General features: G+C 37.6%; 3 protein-coding genes across 5 annotated transcripts; 1 reads left to right on the top strand and 2 right to left on the bottom strand.

Moving 5' to 3' along the window:
* Positions 1-4929: 4929 nt before the first annotated feature.
* On the bottom strand, positions 4930-20852 carry LOC103142218 (uncharacterized). 2 transcript variants are annotated; one of them, XM_007558158.2, is made up of 3 exons: positions 20614-20852; positions 20137-20259; positions 4930-5785 (listed from the first exon to the last, which is right to left on the bottom strand). In XM_007558158.2, the coding sequence occupies exons 1-3, from the start codon at positions 20733-20735 to the stop codon at positions 5329-5331; spliced, it is 702 nt and encodes a 233-aa protein (XP_007558220.1). In that variant the 5' UTR covers positions 20736-20852; the 3' UTR covers positions 4930-5328. The 2 variants fall into 2 exon arrangements, with proteins under 2 accessions (XP_007558220.1, XP_007558219.1); XM_007558157.2 differs by lacking the exon at positions 4930-5785 and adding an exon at positions 18691-19546 and having other exon boundaries at positions 20614-20846.
* Positions 6718-12838, top strand: LOC103142217 (uncharacterized). 2 transcript variants are annotated; one of them, XM_007558156.2, is made up of 6 exons: positions 6718-6818; positions 7370-7447; positions 7533-7562; positions 9980-10006; positions 10153-10324; positions 10436-12838. In XM_007558156.2, exons 1-6 carry the CDS (start codon positions 6734-6736, stop codon positions 10683-10685), a joined length of 642 nt encoding a protein of 213 aa, XP_007558218.2. In that variant the 5' UTR covers positions 6718-6733; the 3' UTR covers positions 10686-12838. The 2 variants fall into 2 exon arrangements, with proteins under 2 accessions (XP_007558218.2, XP_016529857.1); XM_016674371.1 differs by lacking the exon at positions 7533-7562 and having other exon boundaries at positions 6719-6818.
* A 470-nt stretch (positions 20853-21322) lies between the features above and the next one.
* On the bottom strand, positions 21323-24360 carry LOC103142216 (bryoporin). Its single transcript, XM_007558154.2, has 3 exons — positions 24238-24360; positions 23818-23926; positions 21323-22040 (listed from the first exon to the last, which is right to left on the bottom strand). Exons 2-3 carry the CDS (start codon positions 23919-23921, stop codon positions 21611-21613), a joined length of 534 nt encoding a protein of 177 aa, XP_007558216.1. The 5' UTR covers positions 23922-23926; positions 24238-24360; the 3' UTR covers positions 21323-21610.
* Positions 24361-26766: the final 2406 nt, after the last annotated feature.

Below are 26766 nucleotides of genomic sequence, written 5' to 3'. Positions count from 1 at the left end.
GAGTTATATAATAATTATTAAGTCCCTGCTTCATTGAGGTATATGTATGATATAAGATAGGTCAATTTTGCTGAGACAATTATAGTGGTAAAAACAAGAAAACATGTGATTCAAGTGTGGTAGGTATGTGCTGAACTTTATGTGTCATGAAATAATAATAATAATAAAAAATATCTATCCATAGACTTGTACATATCTATGGACAGAGCAATAGTTACTGCGACAAACAAGGACGAACCATTGCCTAAGTTTGTCTGGCCACCATGCTCAGTGAGGAGGATGGTAAGAGAATGAGTTTAAAAAATAAATAACAATCACAATGACCTCACAGTTAGAACTGGTGCAAAGGGGGTCAATGTGTCTCCTCATCAGGCACTAGGCATTATGTCTACTGGCTACTTGGAGATCGTGCAAGGAAAAAGACTTTCCCCTCCAAAGCTGATTGGTTTGTCTGGTGAAAAACAAAGGGTTGAATATGTGAGAAAACACTGCAGGTGATGTTAGATCACACAACTGTTTACCTAGACATTTTCAATAAGTGTCTGATAGTATTTGGCAGAAAATTGAAAACATAATTTGACCGGGTAATTGTGATGCAAAGAGAGCAGAGGGAATCTGCATAAAGCAGTGTTTAATTAGAACGTTTTTAAAAAAACTCAATGTGTACTGGTTGTTTGGAAGTGATCCAAAGCCTCTTCTCCCTAAGAAGAATGTAGCAGCACATCTTAGTTTTACTGATGAAATGGAACAGACATGAGGCTTTTTCTTTTAAAAATGCAGTCTCCCTCTTAAGAGAGCTTTGCAGAAATAAATGTATGTAAACCTCAATCAAATGAATCAACGTTGCTTAAAAAGAAAGGTAATTCCTCCATGACAATGGTGCAGATGAGTACTTAAAATCTTTCAAACTTCTTAAAACTCCTCATTTGTATAACCCCTTTTCATGTCTGTGACAGTCTTTCCTCAATCCCTTTGCCAAAACATTGAAGCTGACCTTAAGCTTGACCTTCTCCTTTCTCATCATCATTGGAGAGCTTGGGAATATTTTTGCTCCACTTCACTCAAATTTTCAGCTGGTGTTGAAAGAGGGCTGCTCCCGCTCTGCAATTCTTTCAGTTTATTCTGACTGATCGGGCAGCAGTTCTGATGTCAAACCCACTTGAATGTACAATCATCAGCTGCCAGCGTGATGTCAGCCAGCTGAAGGGTCAGCTCCGACACAGCAGAGCCAGCTGCCTGGCTCACAGACCAACAGAAAAATTAATTACTTATGTCACGTTCAATAACTCACATCAGAGAGTGCGGTTTTTAAAATTTATTATTTCTGGCATGTGGAGGATGTGTAGAGATTCGTATAATGTGTACTGGAAGAAAGCAGATTGAAAGTTGATTATATAAGAATATAAAAGCATCTAAAGTAGTATTCATTCATCCATTACACATCAATGACTTGGCAGAGTGTCTCCAATAAAGCTTTCTTTTTTTCATTTACTTTTACTGATGCTCTATAAAGCCATGAACCTGACACTGTCAGCCTTAGTGCCAAAGTCTCTCTATGCTGCTATGTTTTCCAATCAAGCTCCAGTCACTGCAAGGATGGCTGCAGATTTATATGCAGTCCTTTCTGGCTAGTCCACCAAATCATTGGGATGGAAACATTCATCTGTTTGCATGAAAGAGACTTAGACCATCACTCTTTGTATGTAATATTTTTGCTGTTCAGTACTATTATTGGCACTTAAAGTGTACTTTTATGAACATTTACCATGCTAGCTGAAGCCAAGAAAGTCTGACATGTATCTCTTTGGTTCCTTGCAGTCACTCTGGGGTTCGCACAGTACTTCACACCCATCCCCCCGAGAGGTTTGGCAGCTGTCTCAAATGTTGTACACATGTAAATAACTTTTCAAAATGTAGAACAAGGAACTTTAACTTACAGTTCTCTGATTTTATTGGTGGTTTTGTAGAGGTAGCCACACAGATAATTGGTGGTGTACAGATGGTACTTTGGGAAGCTCTGAGAATTTATGGCGTAAGAAACAACCTTTTTAACTTGAATAACTGTGGACTAAATGTACTATATTTTATGTACGTATTGTCTAAGATTCCCCACAGTCAGTAAATTACAATTCAAATCAACAACTACAGCAAATGTCTCATTTCTTGATTCAGAGAAAAAAAATAAAGACTAAAAAACCAAGGGAAATAAAATCTTTTATTTTCTCTTTCTCTGTAGGAGGTTGGACAGATTTATTTCACAGCTGAATATGTGTTAGTGGACAGACAGCATTATGGTAAGCAACAGAGCGCTGCTCTTAAATGTGCAAAAAATATTTCATAAACAACCTGGAACTGAGGAGAAAGTGTTAAAGTGATAAACAAAACACTGACACATCCTCACATTAAGCTATGACTGCTAAGTTGTCAAGGAAAGCATTCATATCTGCAGGATAGGTCAGAAACCAAAACACAATGTTAGACTGAAAAACACGAACAAGAACAAGATACATAAAAAAAAAGATAACAGCTAAAAAACAAATCCATCTGAAATCTTGTGGGTGATTGATATTCAAAATTAATCAACAAAACCAAAATATTACAAAATATCTAACTTGCATAACAGGGTCTAACATGTCCGGTCTAATATACATTTATACATTTACAAATGCAGCTCAAACTTTAGAGGTTCTGAGGATCCAAGTTATTTATCAAGATATAAAAAAAAGTTGAGGGGAAAACAATGAAAGGTTCTCCCCATGTTAACTCTACTGTTACATAATACACATTTGTGTTTCTCTGCATGCTGAGAGATTTCAAAACAACAGGCTGACCTGGTGAGCTGATTTCTATACCTAGCCAGGACAAACATAACTTTTGGCCCCCGTGTTTTTAGCTGAAGAAATCATGAAATAGATCCCGCATGTGTTTGGAAACAAGCGTGCGTATCAGTGAAACCCCGCGCTGGTCTGAAACTTTTTGATTCTTTAGAGATTATACTAACAGTGGAAGCCTGAAACTGACGGGAAGGCTGCCAGCCCTCTGTTCCAGGCTGTCACCCATCAGGTCAGACACACGGTGAACTATCAAAGACAACCAGACCCTGCTGGATGTCACGACATGTTTGGTGCTGGTGGCAGCTCAGGAAGACAGTGACAAAGTAGTTGCAGAAACAACAAAGAAAAAAAGAAAGAAACTTTGATCAGGAAGGTGTCTGACATCATTTGTTGGACCCATTAAATGAATACATTTAAATGTATTGTTTTTTTTTTAAATCTAATATGTTTTACCCTTTGCTTTTCAAAGATTATATTTTGATTTGGAGATTCATCTGTGGGTGTAACCACGCTTCTTGTCGTAGCAGGCCTCTAGATGGCAGTGTTTGAGAGCAGTTTGTGCAGTGCACAACCAAACTTCAATTGTAAAGGTTTAATTTTCTTTTTTTTTTTTAAAGCTAAATATCTTTTTGCATGCATGATTTAAGCTCTGAAGTTTATTCTCAAATATCAGGTCAGGGAGGTTTGTCAGTGTGTGCACATTCAGTCAAGATTTCTGCTGCAAAACACAGCACACACAAACAACAGTTGGAGCTGTTTTTTGTTTTTCAGGTAATTGGGTGAACAATTTCTAAGATTTCACCTCACATGTGGTTCTCCGCTGTTCAGATCAGTTTGTTTTTCAGCATTATGTTCAGGTGCAGAAGCTCGCAGATTTGCGCTTTTCTACACCTGTGCTCTCCTAATTCTTTTTCTAACCTCCTTCCTCTTTGGAGGTAAACTGCACCTGCTTCAATTCACAAACATTTCCATCATTCAAAGAGGATGCAAGACTTTCTTAAATCTTTCTATTTCATATTTCAAATCTCTAATTCTACGCTCCTTTTACAATTTACTTCATCCCAACATTTAAAGCCCACAATGCATGATGGAATTTATCCAGAATATCCATATCTGCAGGTGCAGGTGTGTGTCTTTCTAACCTGGGAGACCAACAACAAAGAATGCAAACACACAAGCACTTATGAGGTAAAATACATAATAGGAAAAAAAAATGAAAGTAGTCTTAGAAGCAGTTGTTGGAAACACAAAGAAAAGATTAAAAGCTAAAATGTGTGTCAATATCTTCAATATGTCACTCAAAAAGCTTTGCGGATTAAGTCTACACAGGCCCAATTTTCGCCTCTATGTTATTTGCTTTTTATGCAAATGAAACAGCAACAACTGAAACCTTTGATCTGTGCCTCTTTGTTGAGGCAGCGGTTGATGCTGCAAAAAGCCTTGTGACATAATGGGAAACCAGAACTAGAATGGCAGCATGGAGACTTCAAATAGATTTGCTGAAACCTGATTTCTTCTTATGAGATGTAAATGAAGAGCAGCTGTTTCACCACCTGCATTAAATCTCAATACATCTAAAGGTTAATGGTGGTGTCTGCAAAGAACTGGCAGTGATGTTACTGCAAAATAAGTACTTAGTGTTGAGATAAGGTGATTTATTGGGCGGTCAAATCAATCTAAGTGTCTTTCAACCTGCTAAGATGATAACTTTGAAAAGAAAAAGAAAATACACAATTATTCTGATTTTTGCTGTAGATTTCAGAAGTAAAGGTGTGCATTTAATTGTTAATCACACAATCACCTCCTTCGGTTTAGTCTTTCTGCTTTGAACAGAAAATTCTGAACAGTTTTTTTTTTTTTTTTAAGGTTTTACTGTGACCGTGATGTACTGCAAATTAAGGCTTCCACGCAATTTATTAAAAACTTAGTCCCACCTCAAAGTAATCAAGACCTTGTAAACATACAAAGAATGCCTTGGATGGAAGGCATGCTAAAAAAAAAAAAACATAATAATAATAATCTTTTCGCATTAAAATATTTCAATGTCCTTTCTATGCACTCTTTTTAACCCCAATCAGCAGACAGAGACACACTGTAAGCTTCGGAGAAAAGATTTATTTTATTCCTGAAAGGATAATGTCAAGGTGAATTCAGACAGCCACTCTGTGTATTTTATTAAGCTATGTGCCCTCATCCTTCAGTGAGTCATCCTTTGATTTCCTTTTCTAAAGATGCCAGTTTAAAACTGAATAGAACAGAAATACAGAAAGGCTTGTGGTATAAAAAAGAAGATATTTCTGGCAGGATAAAAACAAACAAACAAAAAAAAAACAAATTCAGATCTTAAACAGATTATAAGACAGAGGGTAATACCAAGGCATAGAGACACATGTCAGCAACAACAGATCTGCTAAAGCGTGCAAGCTCATTGTAGTGGAGGAAGGCTGCAGAAAAACACAAACTGTGAGGAAGGATTCTGCAACTGGGATGGGTTCTAGTAAGCCTGCTGTCCCATGTGTGTAAAAAGCTTGTCCCACACCTCCACCTTCATGATGGCATTCCCCAGGGGACACATAGTGGCTTTGATGTCAAGGTAGTTACCCACATAATTGATTCCCGAGCCATTGGCTTCCCCTCTGACAAAACCATGCTCATTCTCTTTCTTCTCATAGTACATTTCTTTGAATAAATCCTTATCACAGTTGCGACCCTTTTTATAGATGCCCACCGCAAACCAGTTCTTGTACAGGTTGTAATCCCAGGGAACTGAAAACATGATGGCCAGGGTCTCAATGTAGTCATTCTGGGACCTCTCGAAGAGGTCGTAGGTCAGGACGCCAACGCTACCGGTTGCTTTCCCACCAGACTTGGTGAAGGTGCACACTTCTGTCTTTAGGGGGCGTACTGTTGGTTGAGGTGGGTTGAACACCTCCCCATTGTCAAGGTAAGTTCTAATAACAAAAAATAAGAACAAACTGTTGAAACAGATACATGTAACACATCAAGCTCAAAATCTATTTCCTTACTGGATAACATTGAATCACAATAAACCTTTCCTGTTTGGATCAGTTAGGATTACCAGAACGATTGACTAAAGGATACCGTTCACTTCCAAAAATTATTATACAAAGGATATCCTTTTTTTAAAGTACAGTGGAGCCCGGATGAAGTCTGATGACTTTTAAAGCTTCCGATAGGTTAATACACAATATCTGAGTTAACAAATATTAACAATANCTTGCAGTCTGCTCCTCTAATGTCACCCCACATTTTCTAGCTCATGCAAATCAACCAGCTAAACTACTTGGACCTTTTAAAAGGAGAACCTCCCTCATTATTATTTTTATTCAATCAGTCAATCCTGTTATCTGGCCAGGGAAAATTTCTTCCATGACTTTTGTTTATTAGAAGTAGAAATAAAATGCATCATAACACCTCCCCCCCCACACACAAAGACCAGGTTTACAGTAGTTAGATTTGGATAAAAAGTGAAACAACAAGAAGAAAATGAAAACAAATGGAAGAAAAAGAGAATTACTATTTTTTTTTTGTAAATCACAGTTCTGTCAATTAACTGTTGATTGAACATCTTTCTTAAACTTAAATCATTGTTTGTCCTCCTATTATCAGAGGATCAGAGAAAGACAAATAAAAGAGGGGAGAATAAACATGATCAGAAACTCTTCATGCTTTCACAATTCCTGAATCAAAACCCAGAGAGAAAGTGGTGATGACTTTGTATCAGTGGAGCACAGCAGTTGTAACATTATCAGAAAATCTTTACCCCATGTGGTGAATCCGCCCATACTAGGAAGTGAGGCTTTCCTGTTGTTTCTTTTCCTTTTTTTAAGCCTTCCTGTGTAAAGGTTGAGATATGTAATCCCTACCCACTGGTGAAGATGAACAGAGCATTGTTCAGCAAAATGACTGCCACCAGATTCTCTCTTGTGTTCTCTTGCTGCTTAGTGACTCTTCTCATTTGGGGTAAGTGACATTTATTTTCATTGTCCATTTATGTATTAGGGAGAAGCAATGTTTACTCTTCCTCTAATTTCTCAATAAGAAATCTTTTTAACCCTTTATGCAGGGAAATGACATTTAGAAAGAAACCAAACAACTGGTATGTTGTAGGCTATTCTTATTCTTGTATAGACCAAATACATATAAAAATAAGAATTCAGTAATTATTTCTGATCATGTGTAAGATTGTTAATACTGTTTAAAAAAATAATAGGATTTCTGTCATATGAATAAGAAAGCTCCTTCTAATGTCAGAACATTGGTTGTAAATATGTTTAAATGTCCTTGAGTTGAATATATTAAGACTTCCTTAAAGAAGTGGGAGACAAAGGGAGGATGCACTGACTCCCCATAGCGTGGATCTCGCTATTTCCTTCATCCTCCACACTTTCTCACACATTAAAAAACGCGTAAAAACAGCTGCTGACGAAATATGAGTTCAATAACAGAGAATTTTATATCTTACCTTGACTGTATGTCTTTGAGCTGCCAAAATATGGGTTTCCTTGTTGCAGGATGCACAAATGTAATTTGTCTGGATAATGACAACGCAACGGTGCAACCGCTCACAACAACAACAGTGAAAACAACAGGTATGTGTGGATTCTCAAAGAAAATCAAAAATAAATACTCTTGCATGTTGATCGATGTTTTTAACCCGTGCATTTCTTCATGTAGGGTATAATGAAACACAAACAATGGATAACAGTGAGTTTGATTTTGTTTTCTTTGAGCTGTTTATTGTGTAGCTGTGCGACGCTAATCAATTCAAGTGCAGTGAAAAAAATTTTGCTGTCTTCTTAAAATACAAAATGCAATTTTCAAAAAGATAATTTCATCTATTAATGGAAAAACGAAATCCAAACCTATGTGAAATACTATTTTCCTCCAAAACCTAGTAATTGGTTGTGTCACCCTTGATGGCAACAGCTGCCATCAAGTCTTTGTAATAACTGGTAATGAGTTTTTTACATGACTGTGGAGGAATTTGGACCCACTGTTCCTTGCAGAACTGCTTTAAGTTAGTCACACCGGAGAGTTTTTGAGCATAAATTTAAAGTTGTGCCATGGCTTTGTGATCAAACTTAAGCCTAAACTCTGACCAAGCCAATCAGAAACCTCCATTTTGTTGTTTTTGTCGAGGCATCAGATTACAACCTTATTATCAGACTTACTTTTTTTCCATATAGCACATACTTAATGGTTCAAGTTTTCCGAAACCCAGAGCCCCGGATTATCACACTCTCACCACCATGTTTAACTGTCGGCATGATGATCTTTTAAAAAGTGTTTTACAATAATTTTTACACCAGATAAAATGGAGATTCAGATAATATGATCTTTCAACTTTTTGCATGAGATATTGTTTATATACGCATATACATTGTAGAAACTTAAGGAGGGATGGATCAATATGATTTCAATTTTCTATGTTGTAGAGTCACAGATAGTGAATATGGAAGCATTTCTCCCGGGGGCTTGTTTGGGATCACTTCTTTGAAATTATTTGTTTTGTCCTGGAACAAACAGAACCCAGAAAACAGATCTTGCAGACTCTGTTTTTCCGTGGGGACATCTCCTCGTGTGTTTTGTCAAAAGGATCCAAGATAAACTCCTGAGGAGGTCTCCAACAGAGGGGTCACCAGCAGTAGACGTGAGGCCCCAAACGGCTTCAGGGTTAGAGGTTAAACGAAACCTCATTACGACACCCCCCCACCCCCCACCTGGATCAACTTCCTGACTTTGTTCGTCATTCGCCCCACGCAACGTCAGTGATCAACGCATGAACTCAAAGTTGTGAAACAACTGGAACTTGGAGCAGAGCCCCTTTCGCTGTTCCTCATCCTGTGCCTTACTGTTTTTTTCTTTCCCCAACTGTCCCCCCACCCCTTTCCCCTGCCAACACTCCCGAATGTGGGCTCCTCCTCTGCTGAAAAGACACATTTCCTGATGTCATTACTAAATCAAAATGCTGCTCCTCAGCAAACAAATGTTACATGGGGTTGAACATATAGTTTCTATAACATCAATTTAAGCTGTGGCATGTAAACCGTAGATTTGTATATGTATTTCTTTTTGTGTTTGATCCTCCCTTACTCAGCTTTTTAAAGCTCCAAGAGGCGGCAGTGAGGAACTATCCAGCAGATTTGCAAAAATCATGAGCTCTTTATGAGATAAAAAAAAACAAAACAAAACAAAAAAAAAACATAATTACATCTGTTGTGGAAATGTTATATATTCTTTGCCAGCATAGATATGTAATGGTCTTTTGAGTCTTATGGCTGTTTCAGAATAATAACTTATTCCATCTTTTGTTTAATTAACCTAAATATGAAATCGTGGTTGTCTGCACAGCACACCCTGCAGAGTCATGATTAAATCCACCCCAAAACGCTAAGCCGTAAATGTTTACTTATGTTTCCTATTTGGCAGAGGCAGCCCAAAAGGCAAATAAATCACATGCTGTGAGCTGGCCAGGCCTTTTCGACTGTGAGAAACTGAGACTAAAAAGCAGAACAAGAGTTAAAGAGTAAAGGGTTTTCAGATGTGAGTCCAGCCCCAGCTTGGGTGTGCTCTTTTTATTTGGGAGAATAGAGAGGACAATCTTTTCTGCCTCCACCCCTTAAAAAAAAGGAAGAAAAACTAAAAAAAAAAAAAAAAAAAAAAAAACGTGTGTTGAAGAGGCAAAGAGCTGCTGCCAAGGCGCAGGGCCATCAGACAGATCTTCGAAGAACATCTGCTATCCGCGGGTAACATTGTTTGGACATCTGGTAACCGAAGATAACCCTGTTGCGTTTCCTGTTATGCCTCGCTATACACATTCTGGAAGCTTCATCATTTGGGGAATAGACACCTTTATTCTTTTTTTTCTGACATGAAGGGAGCTGTTGGTTTCATTGGGGTATTCCTCTCCTTTCTCTCTGGTGAGTGTGTGGTCTTCCTTTCACAGCTGCAGTCGCCTCACCAACAGTTGTGTTAGAAGAATTTGTGAGCTAAAACAGGCAAAGAAAATGTCACGGTGATTCGAGTTGAATTAGAAAGATGGTGTGTTTTGTGTTTTCTGCCTTTTGTTGTCAGAAGTACACGTTTTAATCAGAGAATGTTTTTCCATATCTCTCATTTAGAGATCTCAGGACACCAACTGCAATTTCGTAGGTGGCATTTCTTACATACAATGCTAATGTAACATAAGTTTACAAAAAATGTTTGCAACTCACTCTGTTGTTACATCTTAAACTGCTCTTATTCTCTTTGGATGTTTTCTCACATACTCTCCTTTTAATTCCACTTCGTGCAGCTTGTCTGAATGATGCCTATTGCCACAGTGTGTGTAAGATCTGCGAGGATCATCCTGGCAAACCACCAATGGAGTGTCTTTCTTATTTATTTGATGACTATCTGCATCTTTTCAATAACCAAATGAGCTCACTAAACTCAACTGACTGGTGCGTCTGGGATAAAGTGAGCAGGTAATCTCATTTACGAGTCACTAACTTTTACATCAGAGATACTTCAAAACCTATGCTGACATCAAATGTCTTTTCCCCAAAAACATTTTTATCTCATTTTATTTTCTGCAGCTTCTACAGCGACTTTAGCACATACACCGAGAACATATCTGACTGTCTGGGGATCCCATGGCCGAACTCACTGGTGGAAAAGCTCTTTGTCAACATCCACGCTGCGTATTTCAAAGCATGCCCCACAGAGGAATTTAGTGACCCACCACCAGGAATCGTGTTTGCCCTGGTGATCACTCCCATCTGCCTGATACCAGTTATGGTCAGCCTGGTGGTGATCAAGACCAAAAATGGAGATGGCACATCCTGATTGGAACACTGAATATGGCCTTTGGTATGCATTTTTGTCCATCTGCTTTACCATGCTTAGACTGCTACTATTCCTTCAATTATCCAAAAATCCTGCAGACGTCTCAGTGACTCAGGACTTAAAGGAGTAAATGCTTCGAATAATGTCTGTTGAATGTCAAGTGTCTTCTTTGTCAATGAAATGATCAATGTACTGTGGAACAACAGTTTCCTGTTTACTGTATTTACACTTTATAGGGATGGTTCAGTTTTTTGAAAGTGGGGTTCTTTAGAGTTGCCATCAGCTGTCAGTACCTTATCTCAGGTGCTTAGAGCACTTCTTACAGATCCAGAAAGACAGAAAAGTGAAGTCCATCATTCTGAATCAACTCCAGTTTTTAAAGTTTCACAGTGACTCAAAAGAGTTACTTAGGTGGTTATTTAACATGAAAGCCCATGGCCATTTATGATGAAAACTGTATTGATTGATGATCCATAACAGTAACATTGTGACATTCTTAGCAGAAGAAAGATTTAACCGATCAGTGAGATCTGATTTAATGCTAATGGAATAGGATGTAAAATAGCCATAAGACTGCATTTTCTCAAACTACTGACCATGAAGGTCAAATAAAATAAAGCAAGAGAAAAAAAAGAATTCTAGTGAGCTACTTTTTTCATTATAAGATTGTTGTTTTAGGATGAAAAATATACATTTTTATGCTAGTTCCACTTGGTCTACATGTTAGCAAGACTCATAACTTCTTTCCCTTTTCTTAAACTGAAGGGACGCTTTGATCTCTACTTTGTCAAAACACTGACAGCTGAAAGTTACTCTGCAGAATCCCACCTCAATGTCCCAAACTTTCAGTTTAAGGAAAAGGCTGTGAAAAAGTGTGTTATTTTTAAACCGACCTAGTCACAATGTTGCGTTCTGTTTGTATTTGAAAGTTGGATTTTCTGATTTTCCATACAGAAATACAACAGAAATCTGTATAAAGTCGGAATTTTGACTTGGAAAGTTGGAGGTGTCTGAGGAGTCCTGGGTTCAACAGACATGGCTATAGCACATATATTTAATTTTGCAGATGTAAACCCAGTTTTTTTTTTGTTTGTTGTTTTTAAACAATTACCGTAATCCTTTTTGTTGTGACATAGTGCTGTACAACATTTTGTGGTGGACATGTTCATGTTTCAATGCAGAACATGGAGAGAAATGCATCATTATTCAATCATATTACTGTTAGCGGTTTGCGCTACTATTGGAAAAATCCCAGGGGCTTTCCAAATTGCAACTGGAACATGGTTACTCCTGATGCGACAGCATTCTCAGCTCCAGCCTCCAAAACAAATAGGATGCAGCATTAAGTATTGACTCAACCAGTATCAGCACAATATTTTGGAATTAAACCTTAATACAAACCAAAAAACATATATTTCGTGTTGTTAGTGATGACAAAAGCTTCAGAGCTTGCCGTTGTAAAAGTAAAATAACATTTTCAGTGACAGGCCAGGAATTAGCTTCGGATGTTCAGAAAAGTATGTTTAACTATAAATTAGCAACATCATTTTTTGGTGCTCAAACTGAACTCGGATCAATGTCAAGTTTGATCTATGTTTGATCTGTGTTAATATGACATGGAAATTAAAAATTGTTGAATGTATTCGTCTTAAGGGGGTTCAAAGGTTAAAGCAACTGGAGCCCAATTAAAAGGGAGTGACCACTGCAGTAGAGCTCCCCATGCTGTTTTTCTTTCAGCAGCAAGGATTCTGCCTTCTATCTAAATATTAGCAACTTATAAGTAAATAATTGATAGTTTAACCTGACCTGGACAAAAGACATTTATCTGTCTGTGCAGACTAGTTATATACACTGAGTGATGACAAGAAGATCAATCTAAGTTTCTTTGCTTATAACATGATAGCGTTGATATGTGTTCAGTTGTGGATGACAGTAAAGCCACAGTAAGTGCTTTCAGATTTGGAACAAAATGTGTAGTCAAATACTTTCCTTTAACTTTGTTGTTGTTGAGAACAAACGGATGTAGTCGAGGAATACACCCAGTCTGTTCTCACACCGTGTACTGTGCACATATCTGTATGCTTTATTTTTGTTTTGTAAAGTATTAAATCTAAATGGTTATTTTACCGTCCAAATAAACTGATCATAAAAAATACTGGTTGCTTATTTGGCTGTGCTGCAGCAAAAATAATGGGAAGATAATAATGCGAATACAACTTTTGTACTGAGTCCAACTCAGTTTTAAGACAACTAACAGGATTGCAGCATCATTCTGTTAAAAGTATCCTCTCCTCTACAGTTTTGTTTGATGAACCACCACATATGACCATGTCTTCCCCCCTTCATGAGATTTTCAGTGGGGAGTATATTGTTCTACAGTTTCTGTGCTGTGTGAGCCCTGATGTAGTCAAGGAAGCCATGACAGCAGCCATGCATCACACTCTTATCTGGCACATACACACGCACACACACTGCACTGAGAGCCTCTGTTTAATGCCTGTGAGTGTGTCCTTGTGTGTCTGGGCTGGGCTATGTGGGAAAGTGTGTTTTGTGACCTTTCTTCCTCTCTAGATATAGGGTCATGCTCACCACCTCTACCACCCCATCCCCCCTCTTTCTGATCTCATCCATTTTGTGTCCCTCCCTACTGTTATAGCAAACTGGAAAACAAGCTTTATACTATACTGCAAGATGTGAGTGTATATGTATTTTAAGGTATATACATCTATTGTCATCATAAAACAGCATCTGCATGATTTTCACAGCTTTGCCAACAATACCCAAGTGGATCATAAAACTCCAGAGTGCAAAACTTTGCCCTCTTGTGGCTTTAAGCAGAATTGTAACAAGCCGTTTAGTTTGAGTACATATGCAGTGACTGTCCTTTTTTAGATTATTCTTATTGGCTCTCCTGTTAAAAATGTGTAGAAGTATTAAAATTAAAGTAATTTGTACTACAGTAACATACCATTAGGAAGAAAAGCTTTTAAGAAAATTCTCAGTGCCATGCTCCCCAACACCCCAAATACATGAAAATTCATTATTTTGTGATTTATATTTCATTTTATGTAGTTTATGAGTTATATAATAATTATTAAGTCCCTGCTTCATTGAGGTATATGTATGATATAAGATAGGTCAATTTTGCTGAGACAATTATAGTGGTAAAAACAAGAAAACATGTGATTCAAGTGTGGTAGGTATGTGCTGAACTTTATGTGTCATGAAATAATAATAATAATAAAAAATATCTATCCATAGACTTGTACATATCTATGGACAGAGCAATAGTTACTGCGACAAACAAGGACGAACCATTGCCTAAGTTTGTCTGGCCACCATGCTCAGTGAGGAGGATGGTAAGAGAATGAGTTTAAAAAATAAATAACAATCACAATGACCTCACAGTTAGAACTGGTGCAAAGGGGGTCAATGTGTCTCCTCATCAGGCACTAGGCATTATGTCTACTGGCTACTTGGAGATCGTGCAAGGAAAAAGACTTTCCCCTCCAAAGCTGATTGGTTTGTCTGGTGAAAAACAAAGGGTTGAATATGTGAGAAAACACTGCAGGTGATGTTAGATCACACAACTGTTTACCTAGACATTTTCAATAAGTGTCTGATAGTATTTGGCAGAAAATTGAAAACATAATTTGACCGGGTAATTGTGATGCAAAGAGAGCAGAGGGAATCTGCATAAAGCAGTGTTTAATTAGAACGTTTTTAAAAAAACTCAATGTGTACTGGTTGTTTGGAAGTGATCCAAAGCCTCTTCTCCCTAAGAAGAATGTAGCAGCACATCTTAGTTTTACTGATGAAATGGAACAGACATGAGGCTTTTTCTTTTAAAAATGCAGTCTCCCTCTTAAGAGAGCTTTGCAGAAATAAATGTATGTAAACCTCAATCAAATGAATCAACGTTGCTTAAAAAGAAAGGTAATTCCTCCATGACAATGGTGCAGATGAGTACTTAAAATCTTTCAAACTTCTTAAAACTCCTCATTTGTATAACCCCTTTTCATGTCTGTGACAGTCTTTCCTCAATCCCTTTGCCAAAACATTGAAGCTGACCTTAAGCTTGACCTTCTCCTTTCTCATCATCATTGGAGAGCTTGGGAATATTTTTGCTCCACTTCACTCAAATTTTCAGCTGGTGTTGAAAGAGGGCTGCTCCCGCTCTGCAATTCTTTCAGTTTATTCTGACTGATCGGGCAGCAGTTCTGATGTCAAACCCACTTGAATGTACAATCATCAGCTGCCAGCGTGATGTCAGCCAGCTGAAGGGTCAGCTCCGACACAGCAGAGCCAGCTGCCTGGCTCACAGACCAACAGAAAAATTAATTACTTATGTCACGTTCAATAACTCACATCAGAGAGTGCGGTTTTTAAAATTTATTATTTCTGGCATGTGGAGGATGTGTAGAGATTCGTATAATGTGTACTGGAAGAAAGCAGATTGAAAGTTGATTATATAAGAATATAAAAGCATCTAAAGTAGTATTCATTCATCCATTACACATCAATGACTTGGCAGAGTGTCTCCAATAAAGCTTTCTTTTTTTCATTTACTTTTACTGATGCTCTATAAAGCCATGAACCTGACACTGTCAGCCTTAGTGCCAAAGTCTCTCTATGCTGCTATGTTTTCCAATCAAGCTCCAGTCACTGCAAGGATGGCTGCAGATTTATATGCAGTCCTTTCTGGCTAGTCCACCAAATCATTGGGATGGAAACATTCATCTGTTTGCATGAAAGAGACTTAGACCATCACTCTTTGTATGTAATATTTTTGCTGTTCAGTACTATTATTGGCACTTAAAGTGTACTTTTATGAACATTTACCATGCTAGCTGAAGCCAAGAAAGTCTGACATGTATCTCTTTGGTTCCTTGCAGTCACTCTGGGGTTCGCACAGTACTTCACACCCATCCCCCCGAGAGGTTTGGCAGCTGTCTCAAATGTTGTACACATGTAAATAACTTTTCAAAATGTAGAACAAGGAACTTTAACTTACAGTTCTCTGATTTTATTGGTGGTTTTGTAGAGGTAGCCACACAGATAATTGGTGGTGTACAGATGGTACTTTGGGAAGCTCTGAGAATTTATGGCGTAAGAAACAACCTTTTTAACTTGAATAACTGTGGACTAAATGTACTATATTTTATGTACGTATTGTCTAAGATTCCCCACAGTCAGTAAATTACAATTCAAATCAACAACTACAGCAAATGTCTCATTTCTTGATTCAGAGAAAAAAAATAAAGACTAAAAAACCAAGGGAAATAAAATCTTTTATTTTCTCTTTCTCTGTAGGAGGTTGGACAGATTTATTTCACAGCTGAATATGTGTTAGTGGACAGACAGCATTATGGTAAGCAACAGAGCGCTGCTCTTAAATGTGCAAAAAATATTTCATAAACAACCTGGAACTGAGGAGAAAGTGTTAAAGTGATAAACAAAACACTGACACATCCTCACATTAAGCTATGACTGCTAAGTTGTCAAGGAAAGCATTCATATCTGCAGGATAGGTCAGAAACCAAAACACAATGTTAGACTGAAAAACACGAACAAGAACAAGATACATAAAAAAAAAGATAACAGCTAAAAAACAAATCCATCTGAAATCTTGTGGGTGATTGATATTCAAAATTAATCAACAAAACCAAAATATTACAAAATATCTAACTTGCATAACAGGGTCTAACATGTCCGGTCTAATATACATTTATACATTTACAAATGCAGCTCAAACTTTAGAGGTTCTGAGGATCCAAGTTATTTATCAAGATATAAAAAAAAGTTGAGGGGAAAACAATGAAAGGTTCTCCCCATGTTAACTCTACTGTTACATAATACACATTTGTGTTTCTCTGCATGCTGAGAGATTTCAAAACAACAGGCTGACCTGGTGAGCTGATTTCTATACCTAGCCAGGACAAACATAACTTTTGGCCCCCGTGTTTTTAGCTGAAGAAATCATGAAATAGATCCCGCATGTGTTTGGAAACAAGCGTGCGTATCAGTGAAACCCCGCGCTGGTCTGAAACTTTTTGATTCTTTAGAGATTATACTAACAGTGGAAGCCTGAAACTGACGGGAAGGCTGCCAGCCCTCTGTTCCAGGCTGTCACCCATCAGGTCAGACACACGGTGAACTATCAAAGACAACCAGACCCTGCTGGATGTCACGACATGTTTGGTGCTGGTGGCAGCTCAGGAAGACAGTGACAAAGTAGTTGCAGAAACAACAAAGAAAAAAAGAAAGAAACTTTGATCAGGAAGGTGTCTGACATCATTTGTTGGACCCATTAAATGAATACATTTAAATGTATTGTTTTTTTTTTAAATCTAATATGTTTTACCCTTTGCTTTTCAAAGATTATATTTTGATTTGGAGATTCATCTGTGGGTGTAACCACGCTTCTTGTCGTAGCAGGCCTCTAGATGGCAGTGTTTGAGAGCAGTTTGTGCAGTGCACAACCAAACTTCAATTGTAAAGGTTTAATTTTCTTTTTTTTTTTTAAAGCTAAATATCTTTTTGCATGCATGATTTAAGCTCTGAAGTTTATTCTCAAATATCAGGTCAGGGAGGTTTGTCAGTGTGTGCACATTCAGTCAAGATTTCTGCTGCAAAACACAGCACACACAAACAACAGTTGGAGCTGTTTTTTGTTTTTCAGGTAATTGGGTGAACAATTTCTAAGATTTCACCTCACATGTGGTTCTCCGCTGTTCAGATCAGTTTGTTTTTCAGCATTATGTTCAGGTGCAGAAGCTCGCAGATTTGCGCTTTTCTACACCTGTGCTCTCCTAATTCTTTTTCTAACCTCCTTCCTCTTTGGAGGTAAACTGCACCTGCTTCAATTCACAAACATTTCCATCATTCAAAGAGGATGCAAGACTTTCTTAAATCTTTCTATTTCATATTTCAAATCTCTAATTCTACGCTCCTTTTACAATTTACTTCATCCCAACATTTAAAGCCCACAATGCATGATGGAATTTATCCAGAATATCCATATCTGCAGGTGCAGGTGTGTGTCTTTCTAACCTGGGAGACCAACAACAAAGAATGCAAACACACAAGCACTTATGAGGTAAAATACATAATAGAAAAAAAAAAGAAAGTAGTCTTAGGAGCAGTTGTTGGAAACACAAAGAAAAGATTAAAAGCTAAAATGTGTGTCAATATCTTCAATATGTCACTCAAAAAGCTTTGCGGATTAAGTCTACACAGGCCCAATTTTCGCCTCTATGTTATTTGCTTTTTATGCAAATGAAACAGCAACAACTGAAACCTTTGATCTGTGCCTCTTTGTTGAGGCAGCGGTTGATGCTGCAAAAAGCCTTGTGACATAATGGGAAACCAGAACTAGAATGGCAGCATGGAGACTTCAAATAGATTTGCTGAAACCTGATATCTTCTTATGAGATGTAAATGAAGAGCAGCTGTTTCACCACCTGCATTAAATCTCAATACATCTAAAGGTTAATGGTGGTGTCTGCAAAGAACTGGCAGTGATGTTACTGCAAAATAAGTACTTAGTGTTGAGATAAGGTAATTTATTGGGCGGTCAAATCAATCTAAGTGTCTTTCAACCTGCTAAGATGATAACTTTGAAAAGAAAAAGAAAATACACAATTATTCTGATTTTTGCTGTATATTTCAGAAGTAAAGGTGTGCATTTAATTGTTAATCACACAATCACCTCCTTCGGTTTAGTCTTTCTGCTTTGAACAGAAAATTCTGAACAGTTTTTTTTTTTTTTTTAAGGTTTTACTGTGACCGTGATGTACTGCAAATTAAGGCTTCCACGCAATTTATTAAAAACTTAGTCCCACCTCAAAGTAATCAAGACCTTGTAAACATACAAAGAATGCCTTGGATGGAAGGCATGCTAAAAAAAAAAAAACATAATAATAATAATCTTTTCGCATTAAAATATTTCAATGTCCTTTCTATGCACTCTTTTTAACCCCAATCAGCAGACAGAGACACACTGTAAGCTTCGGAGAAAAGATTTATTTTATTCCTGAAAGGATAATGTCAAGGTGAATTCAGACAGCCACTCTGTGTATTTTATTAAGCTATGTGCCCTCATCCTTCAGTGAGTCATTCTTTGATTTCCTTTTCTAAAGATGCCAGTTTAAAACTGAATAGAACAGAAATACAGAAAGGCTTGTGGTATAAAAAAGAAGATATTTCTGGCAGGATAAAAACAAACAAACAAAAAAAAAACAAATTCAGATCTTAAACAGATTATAAGACAGAGGGTAATACCAAGGCATAGAGACACATGTCAGCAACAACAGATCTGCTAAAGCGTGCAAGCTCATTGTAGTGGAGGAAGGCTGCAGAAAAACACAAACTATGAGGAAGGATTCTGCAACTGGGATGGGTTCTAGTAAGCCTGCTGTCCCATGTGTGTAAAAAGCTTGTCCCACACCTCCACATTCATGATGGCATTGCCCATGGGACACATAGTGGCTTTGATGTCAAGGTAGTTACCCACATAATTGATTCCCGAGCCATTGGCTTCCCCTCTGACAAAACCATGCTCATTCTCTTTCTTCTCATAGTACATTTCTTTGAATAAATCCTTATCACAGTTGCGACCCTTTTTATAGATGCCCACCGCAAACCAGTTCTTGTACAGGTTGTAATCCCAGGGAACTGAAAACATGATGGCCAGGGTCTCAATGTAGTCATTCTGGGACCTCTCGAAGAGGTCGTAGGTCAGGACGCCAACGCTACCGGTTGCTTTCCCACCAGACTTGGTGAAGGTGCACACTTCTGTCTTTAGGGGGCGTACTGTCGGTTGAGGTGGGTTGAACACCTCCCCATTGTCAAGGTAAGTTCTAATAACAAAAAATAAGAACAAACTGTTGAAACAGATACTTACATGAAACACATCAAGCTCAAAATCTATTTCCTTACTGGATAACATTGAATCACAATAAACCTTTCCTGTTTGGATCAGTTAGGATTACCAGAACGATTGACTAAAGGATACCGTTCACTTCCAAAAATTATTATACAAAGGATATCCTTTTTTTAAAGTACAGTGGAGCCCGGATGAAGTCTGATGACTTTTAAAGCTTCCGATAGGTTAATACACAATATCTGAGTTAACAAATATTAACAATAACATAAATCAACTGCAGTTGATGTATGTTAAGGTCTCCAACACTGTTTCAAAATAAATCATGCAAGATATTAAGAGGGAAATTTTGGGCATCAATAAATCTGGAAGGATAAACATTATAGGTATGTCTTGTTTCAGATTTAAATGTATTTTGGTGCAAAATGTGCATTATGTCCCAAAGAAAAGAAAAACAGATCATGCAAATATGTTGGCTAAATTATTATCATTGACAATGACAAAACTCATTTACCAATATGGCCTGACAGACATAAATATATTATAAGAGATCAACAAATTGCTTACTTGGGACTGATAAGGCAGTAGTTATTCGTGATATTTGAGATTTCAATAGTCACGCTTCTCTTGCTGGTCACATCAGCTGCCACAGCTTCAGCCGACTCCGTCATGCTGCAACAATTATGAGATCTATTTGGAAAACAAAAGTATTTCAGATAGAATCAAACAACGTGAAAGTCATGGCTAATGGCTTTTTTTTTATCGACTTTGATCGATTTTTCATCTTATCAATATAGCAACATAAAGTACAGAAAAGACGATGCCAATGGAAAATGGGTGAAATTTAGCTTCAGTTGTATACTGAGGCTAATGTTCAGCTAACTTAAGGCTAACTTAACCAGATAATAAATTCTGATGTAATAAATACATGAGTTTTTCAGTTAGTTTTTGATAATGATGCTCTGTTAAAACACACAAAATACCTATCAAGCAAAAGCGATTTGTAAGGAATTTTAACTAAGAATAGTGATTTTAGAAACGTACCTGTGAACAAAATGCAAGTATTCCAAAAGTAAAATGGGAGAAGTCGGAAAAGACACCTGAATGGGAGGCGCTGTTTTTCCACCCCCCTGTTTTCCAGGATATGGCCCTCCCTCTTGCGACATAACATAATTTAGACCAGACACACCCTCTTTCCAAATACATACATTAGTAAGTTTGGGCCTACACAAAAGAGTACTGCAAAAAATATAAATGTGGTTAATCCCTGTATCATCAAACAACCACACCCTTTCTTGGATCCGTCTCTAATACTTTCCCCTTGGATCTCTTTGTTGCTAACTCTGCACATTTATCCTGTCCTGTCTTTTTTTTTTTTTTACTTTTTCATGAAATCCATCTGAGAGAAGCAGTTTGGGAACCTTATTCCATTTTTACTGAGCAACAGAAAAAAGTAAACAACGCAAGTCTAGGCACATGTCTCTGGAGCCTCTTTACTCTCATTTTTTTTTTCTACTACTGAAGCTGTTGTTTTCCAAGTTCCACACAAACAGCAAGATGAAAAGTCTCCTAGCCAGTGAAGAACCGTGTTGTTATTGCGCAGATTAAAAAAAAACATCTACGCCAGCTTTCCATCTGTTGCCGCTCATTAGAGTTGGATAGATCCAGATTAGAGATTAAATAATAATTACTGTTCATCAGTAATAATGCAGGCATACAGAGTGAGAACATACTCCACACAAGGCAACACAAGCATTGGGTCTGAATGTTTTATTACCATAATCAAAGAGAAGAGAGAGTACAACGTACATGAGTCCAAGACATTAGCTAATGGGAAATCAATGAGCTGGCTGTCAGATATTGATATCTCTCAGCAGATGCAAAATACAGATGACAGCAAAATCAGTCTTCCTCTCCTGAATGCACTTTTTTATTTTTTTATTTCAAGATGACGACAGTGGTCACATCAAAGAGATTCTATTCACTCTATGGACGCAAAACCAACAAAGAGCTTAAGAATAAAACCCAGTTGACCTGCACACTAATGGCCCATTTTATCATACAGCTCCACTTTAACAATAGCTTTGCCTGTTGTAGACATTGTGGCTCTTAAATCAACATGTGCTGCTTTATATTCCAGCCCACACCCGCTTGCATCAGAGCGGGTGAAGTTGCTGAGATCTTTCCCATCATACATCTGGTCGTACAGATGTTTGTCGCAGGCCCGGGAATGCTCGACCACACCCACAGCCAGCCGGTTCTTGTAAATGTTGTGGTCGAAAGGCACGGAGAACATGATGGCCATGCGCTCCGAACAAACCCGACTCTGCATGTGGAACAGGTCGTAGGTCAGCACTCCGACCGCACCGGTGGCGGTGTTGTCATCCTTAGTGAAGGAGCACACTTCTGTCTTTTGGGTGCGAACTGTGGGCTGGGGTGGGTGGTACGAAAAGCCACTTGTCATGAAAACCCTACAAAGGAAAGCAAGTTACAAATGAATATTGAAGACATTGCAACAATGTTGCAATGTAAAAAAACGAGAAAAAACTTTGCAAAGTTTCCTGAAGTTTGGGGATGCTCTTTCTGAGTGTTGGGGTGGAAAAACAGTGTACACTGATGGATGGAGTACGACTAGAAGTGTACTACTATGGACTTCTAAGCAAAAGTGATTCTACCTGCATGCGATGTGCAATGAGGTGGTGTGTGTCAGTGCATGATAGATTGGTAGATGTTCTCAGCAACATAATGTCACATATGAAAATCACCCATCCAAAATATGGCCAGTCCTGACAAATCTAGACAAATGCAGAAACATGACGCACATGGCAAAATACTTGATGTGCATTCTGGTGCTGTATTGTGCAACTCATTCTTTTCTTCTTCTTTTTTTTTTTACATTACCAGTGCCTTTTAAAAGTATTGACATTCCTTAAACCTTTTGACATTTTGTCATTTTATTAAAAAAACACAAAGTATGATGTGTGTTTTTTTTTATTTTTTATGACTAATCTAACAAGTGTGTATGTATTACACAAACAGTAGCAAGAATAAAGCCATTTTTAAAGAAAGATCTTGTTTGCCACAAGCAATATGGAACACAGAACGAATATGGAAGAAGTTGCTCTGATCAGATGAGACCAAAAAATTGAACTCTCTTGGCTGAACCCAGCATCCCTGCCTTGACACATGGTGGTGAAAGTATCATGCTGTTGGGATCACTTTTCTCAAAAAGGGATCAGGTATGTTATAAGCATCGAAGGGAAAAACTACAGGACAATCCTGATGAAAAGAAAAACTTTTGCTAACTGCAAAACATTTGCATCTCGGAAGCTGGAACAACCATAAAAACAGAGCTACAATGTCCTAGTTTAGATTTATTATTCTTCAGGTCAAGCTTAAAAACAAAATCTGAATAATACCTCACAACAAATTTTGTTTACTCACAGCACATTTAGAATAACAGAAACAAAAGAAATATTTTTACACAAGATGTGTATAAATACAAGCTGTTCAAACAGGACAAATGTGCCAACATTTATCTACATAAAAAATAGAACTTGGACATTTACAGTCAAAGCACACTCACATACTAGATGTGCCAACCAAGTCCAGACATAGAGACAACTGATAATCTGTAGTGTTATTCTTTGATGCTCTCTGTCTAATATGACTAAGCTTGAGCAAGATTGCAAACAAGAATGGGCAAAGATTTCAGGCTTTCAATAAGCAAATCTGGCAGAAACTCACCCATGACGACCTGCAGCTGCAATTGCTGTCAAAAGTGAGTTTACAAAGTTTTGACGTTTCTCAGATATTTCTTTGAAAATTGTTTTGAAAGCCAGGTTTCATTTTCCTTTCACATTACATTGTTCCAAGTTTTTCTGTCCAAGTTGCCTCGGATTGTGATATGAAAAAAAAAGAAAAATCAAATTCAGGGGGGTGTGAATACTTATGCAGGTTTCCATTTGTCAACTTTTCTTGTGTCTGACTGTTTTCACTGCAAATGGAAACGTGCATCTTAAAGTGAATAGGACATTAAAACAAGCGTGGTTATTTTTTAAACAGTTCAATATGAAATTACATGGAGTTTTCAAATGCCATTGCTACAAATTTAACATCAAACATCAGCGTGCTACACAGTAAATAGAAACGTACTGCACCTCACCTCATTGGGGTTAGACCTCAAATGTACTTTCAATGTATTCTTTAATCTAAGTTGTAAGCTTAGTGATGCAGTTGAAGACTTACTTTGGGTTAATGAGACAGTAGCTGCCGCTGATATTGGTTATCTCTATGGTGCAGTGCCTGTTGGTTGTAATTGTGGCGGACACAGCCTCTGCTGTTTCAGGCATCTTGACTGCAAGAGAATAATGAGTGAAAGCTCAGTTTTGTAGATCCAACAGAGCGAAACAAATGTGTGTGTTTTCTATTTGGATACTCAGAAAACATGAGTGGTATTTAAAATGATGGCTGGATGAGAAGAAGCCAAGGTGAAAAGCGAGCTTTTGCAGTTACACCAACTCGCTGGAGAGAACAAATGTAGGCAAAGTAGGTGTGCTAACATCAAAATAGCGGAAGAGAAATGCGATCCACAGTACTTGTAAAACTTTTTCTACACAATAAATCAAGTGATATTTTCCTGTTGCTGAGTGTGATTATTATATTTACCTTTTAGAGATTCGCACCAGCGTTGTGCCAGACAGCAGCGTCAAGTTCTTTTCCTCAGATCCTGGAGAGAGTGTCTCTTGTGTGATTACACCTCCACAGCACTTGTTCAAACACAGGCGTGTCCACATTATCAGTTATTAGAAAATTCTGGCTAACAAAAAGTGGCGCTTTGGGCACCTGGTATTCTGTAAATGCTGCATAGTAATCATCATAGAGGATTTTAATTAGGTGAATCTCAAAACATATCAATTAATTAGACAGCTGATTATTGCCAGGTTTCTATGTGCAACACAGATGAGATGTATTGATAGGAGATTCTTCTCACATTAAACTTTCATTTTTTATCTTTATTTTTTTTTTAATACTTTCATGTCTTTCATAGGCTCTCATAGTTTAATTGATTGTCTTGTAGATATTTTAAACAAATCCCACCACTCCTGTAGTAGGCAGTGAAACACTTCATGTTCTATCTTGTTTTGAGTAAAACTACATTTTCCCTGGTATTGCTCAACTGGTTATTTTGCTGCAGGTAAGGGCTAGCAACAGATTCCTTTGGGAACCGTCTGAAAACATTCACACATTTCAACACACTGTCTACATCCAGGTCTTAAATGCATACTCTCCCAGAGGTTTAGGGAGTTGTGAAAGAGGCACTCCCTTTCTCCCCGTTGGCTTCACAAACAAGACTTTATGCAACAACTGACTATAGTATCAGCAGTATATCTGAACGCTTCCCGATTAGAGATGTTTTGCAGTATGATCCTTTAAGCAGCACACATAATATCACAGCAGCTGTTCTCTTTTTGTCTAAGAACCCTTCAATTTCAAAATTTGAAGTCACCAGATGGCACCAAACATGCATCTGCAAAAACACATTTGTACTCTACAAAGTTTGTCAGGTTAAGTCTTTTCTAACTTCAGACACTCAGTAATTCTATTAAGGGAATTCCAAATGTTACAAACAGAAAATCCCTGATATCTATTAGCAATAGTAGGTTTTTATGTGTCACAGTGTATGCTTTTTTTTTTTTTTTTGCACATTTCCCAGGATTTTAAATGTTGTTAAAATAGAACAATCCAAACATAAAAGAAATGCAATCTCAGTGGCATTATCTTTAAATTGGAATCTGCCTGGTTGAGTCTTAAATGTGCAAAAGGACCTTTGCACACAGGAATGGCTTCCTCACTTTGACCTGTCTTCTGCTGCCACCCTCAGGCCAAATTTGAGGTATTTCAGATACATCATTTGCCAAATCACTCTTTTAATTACGAAAATGATCCTATAGAGACGTAATGACCCGCACTGAGTATTATGCCTCTTCATCGGCACTCACAGGGGTTAACAGTCATCATCCTGTATTCCGCATGACCTGCCTTTTAAGAGCTCATCTCAGGCCAAATTACGTCCTTATGAAGCAGGTGTGTTAAATTTAATCACACTCAGGTTATCTTTGTGAGAATAGTTAGTAAGAGGTAATTAAGAGGGTGACAAAAGGAAATAATATGAGCACTCGCAATCAGCGTGATGCTGAGACTTTCACAGTGTTATGACAAAGATAAATGTATGCTGAGTACATAACCATATTTAATCACAGTGGCTGCAGCATCAGTAAATCAACCTCACGCCACTTGTGTCGCAGCTTTTAGTCCATTAGACACCTTTTCTGACAGCATTATGTTTTATGTACTTCTGTTGTTTTTAATTTTACTGACACTGTAAACCGTTTGAAAGAATATTTTCGCAGAAAGCAGCAACGTCTATTATCCATTTATCTCCGATCCGAGTTGAATAAAAGCAAATGAATTTAACGTTAAGCCCATTACAGTCAGCGCTTAATTACCCTTCTGTCTTTTCGGTTTCAGTCAAATTGCACTGTTGTTGTGCCGCCAGTGATGATGTTCTGAGAATGGAGGACACATTAAATAAAACTGTGCAAAACGCTCAAATAAAACAGGACTTCAGCACACATAGCTTCTCATAATTTTTTGATAAGTATGCATAAAATGTAAAGTTACATTGAATCCCTACATTTGCTGGAGAGACCTATTGCAGTATTGTTAAAATTGTATTAAGTTGAAAGGACAAGATTTGGAAATGCAAACCGCATTTTGGACAAAACCTCTTTCATAGCCAGAAGGTTGATTATGATCTTACCCCAAGGGGGCCCTACATTGTTCACATGGATTAGTAATAAAATTGAACGTTAGTGGTAAATTGCAAGTAATTAATTAGCTACTTTGTTGAAGCACAAATTAGTCAACACCACTTCCAGATCTCTTTATTTTTCCTTGGCACTCATTTCATGTTTTTAAGCTGCTGTCACACTGTTTCTTAGTTTGCCACAATTGAGCATATGATTATTTGAGTCTAAAAAATATATATACAATTCATTTTGTGATAAATGAAATCTTGTCACATAATATGAAGTGTGTTTATTATTTGTGATTAAAGGGTAAAGTACTTTTTGTTGGAGCTTCACATCTTATTTTATTCTTTATCTATCTATCTATCTATCTATCTATCTATCT

The sequence above is a fragment of the Poecilia formosa genome, unplaced genomic scaffold, assembly GCF_000485575.1.
Source record: "Poecilia formosa unplaced genomic scaffold, Poecilia_formosa-5.1.2 Scaffold94, whole genome shotgun sequence".
NCBI classification, from domain to species: Eukaryota; Metazoa; Chordata; class Actinopteri; order Cyprinodontiformes; family Poeciliidae; genus Poecilia; species Poecilia formosa.
Note: the sequence above shows the minus strand (reverse complement) of the source record. Positions and strands in the feature narration are given on the sequence as shown.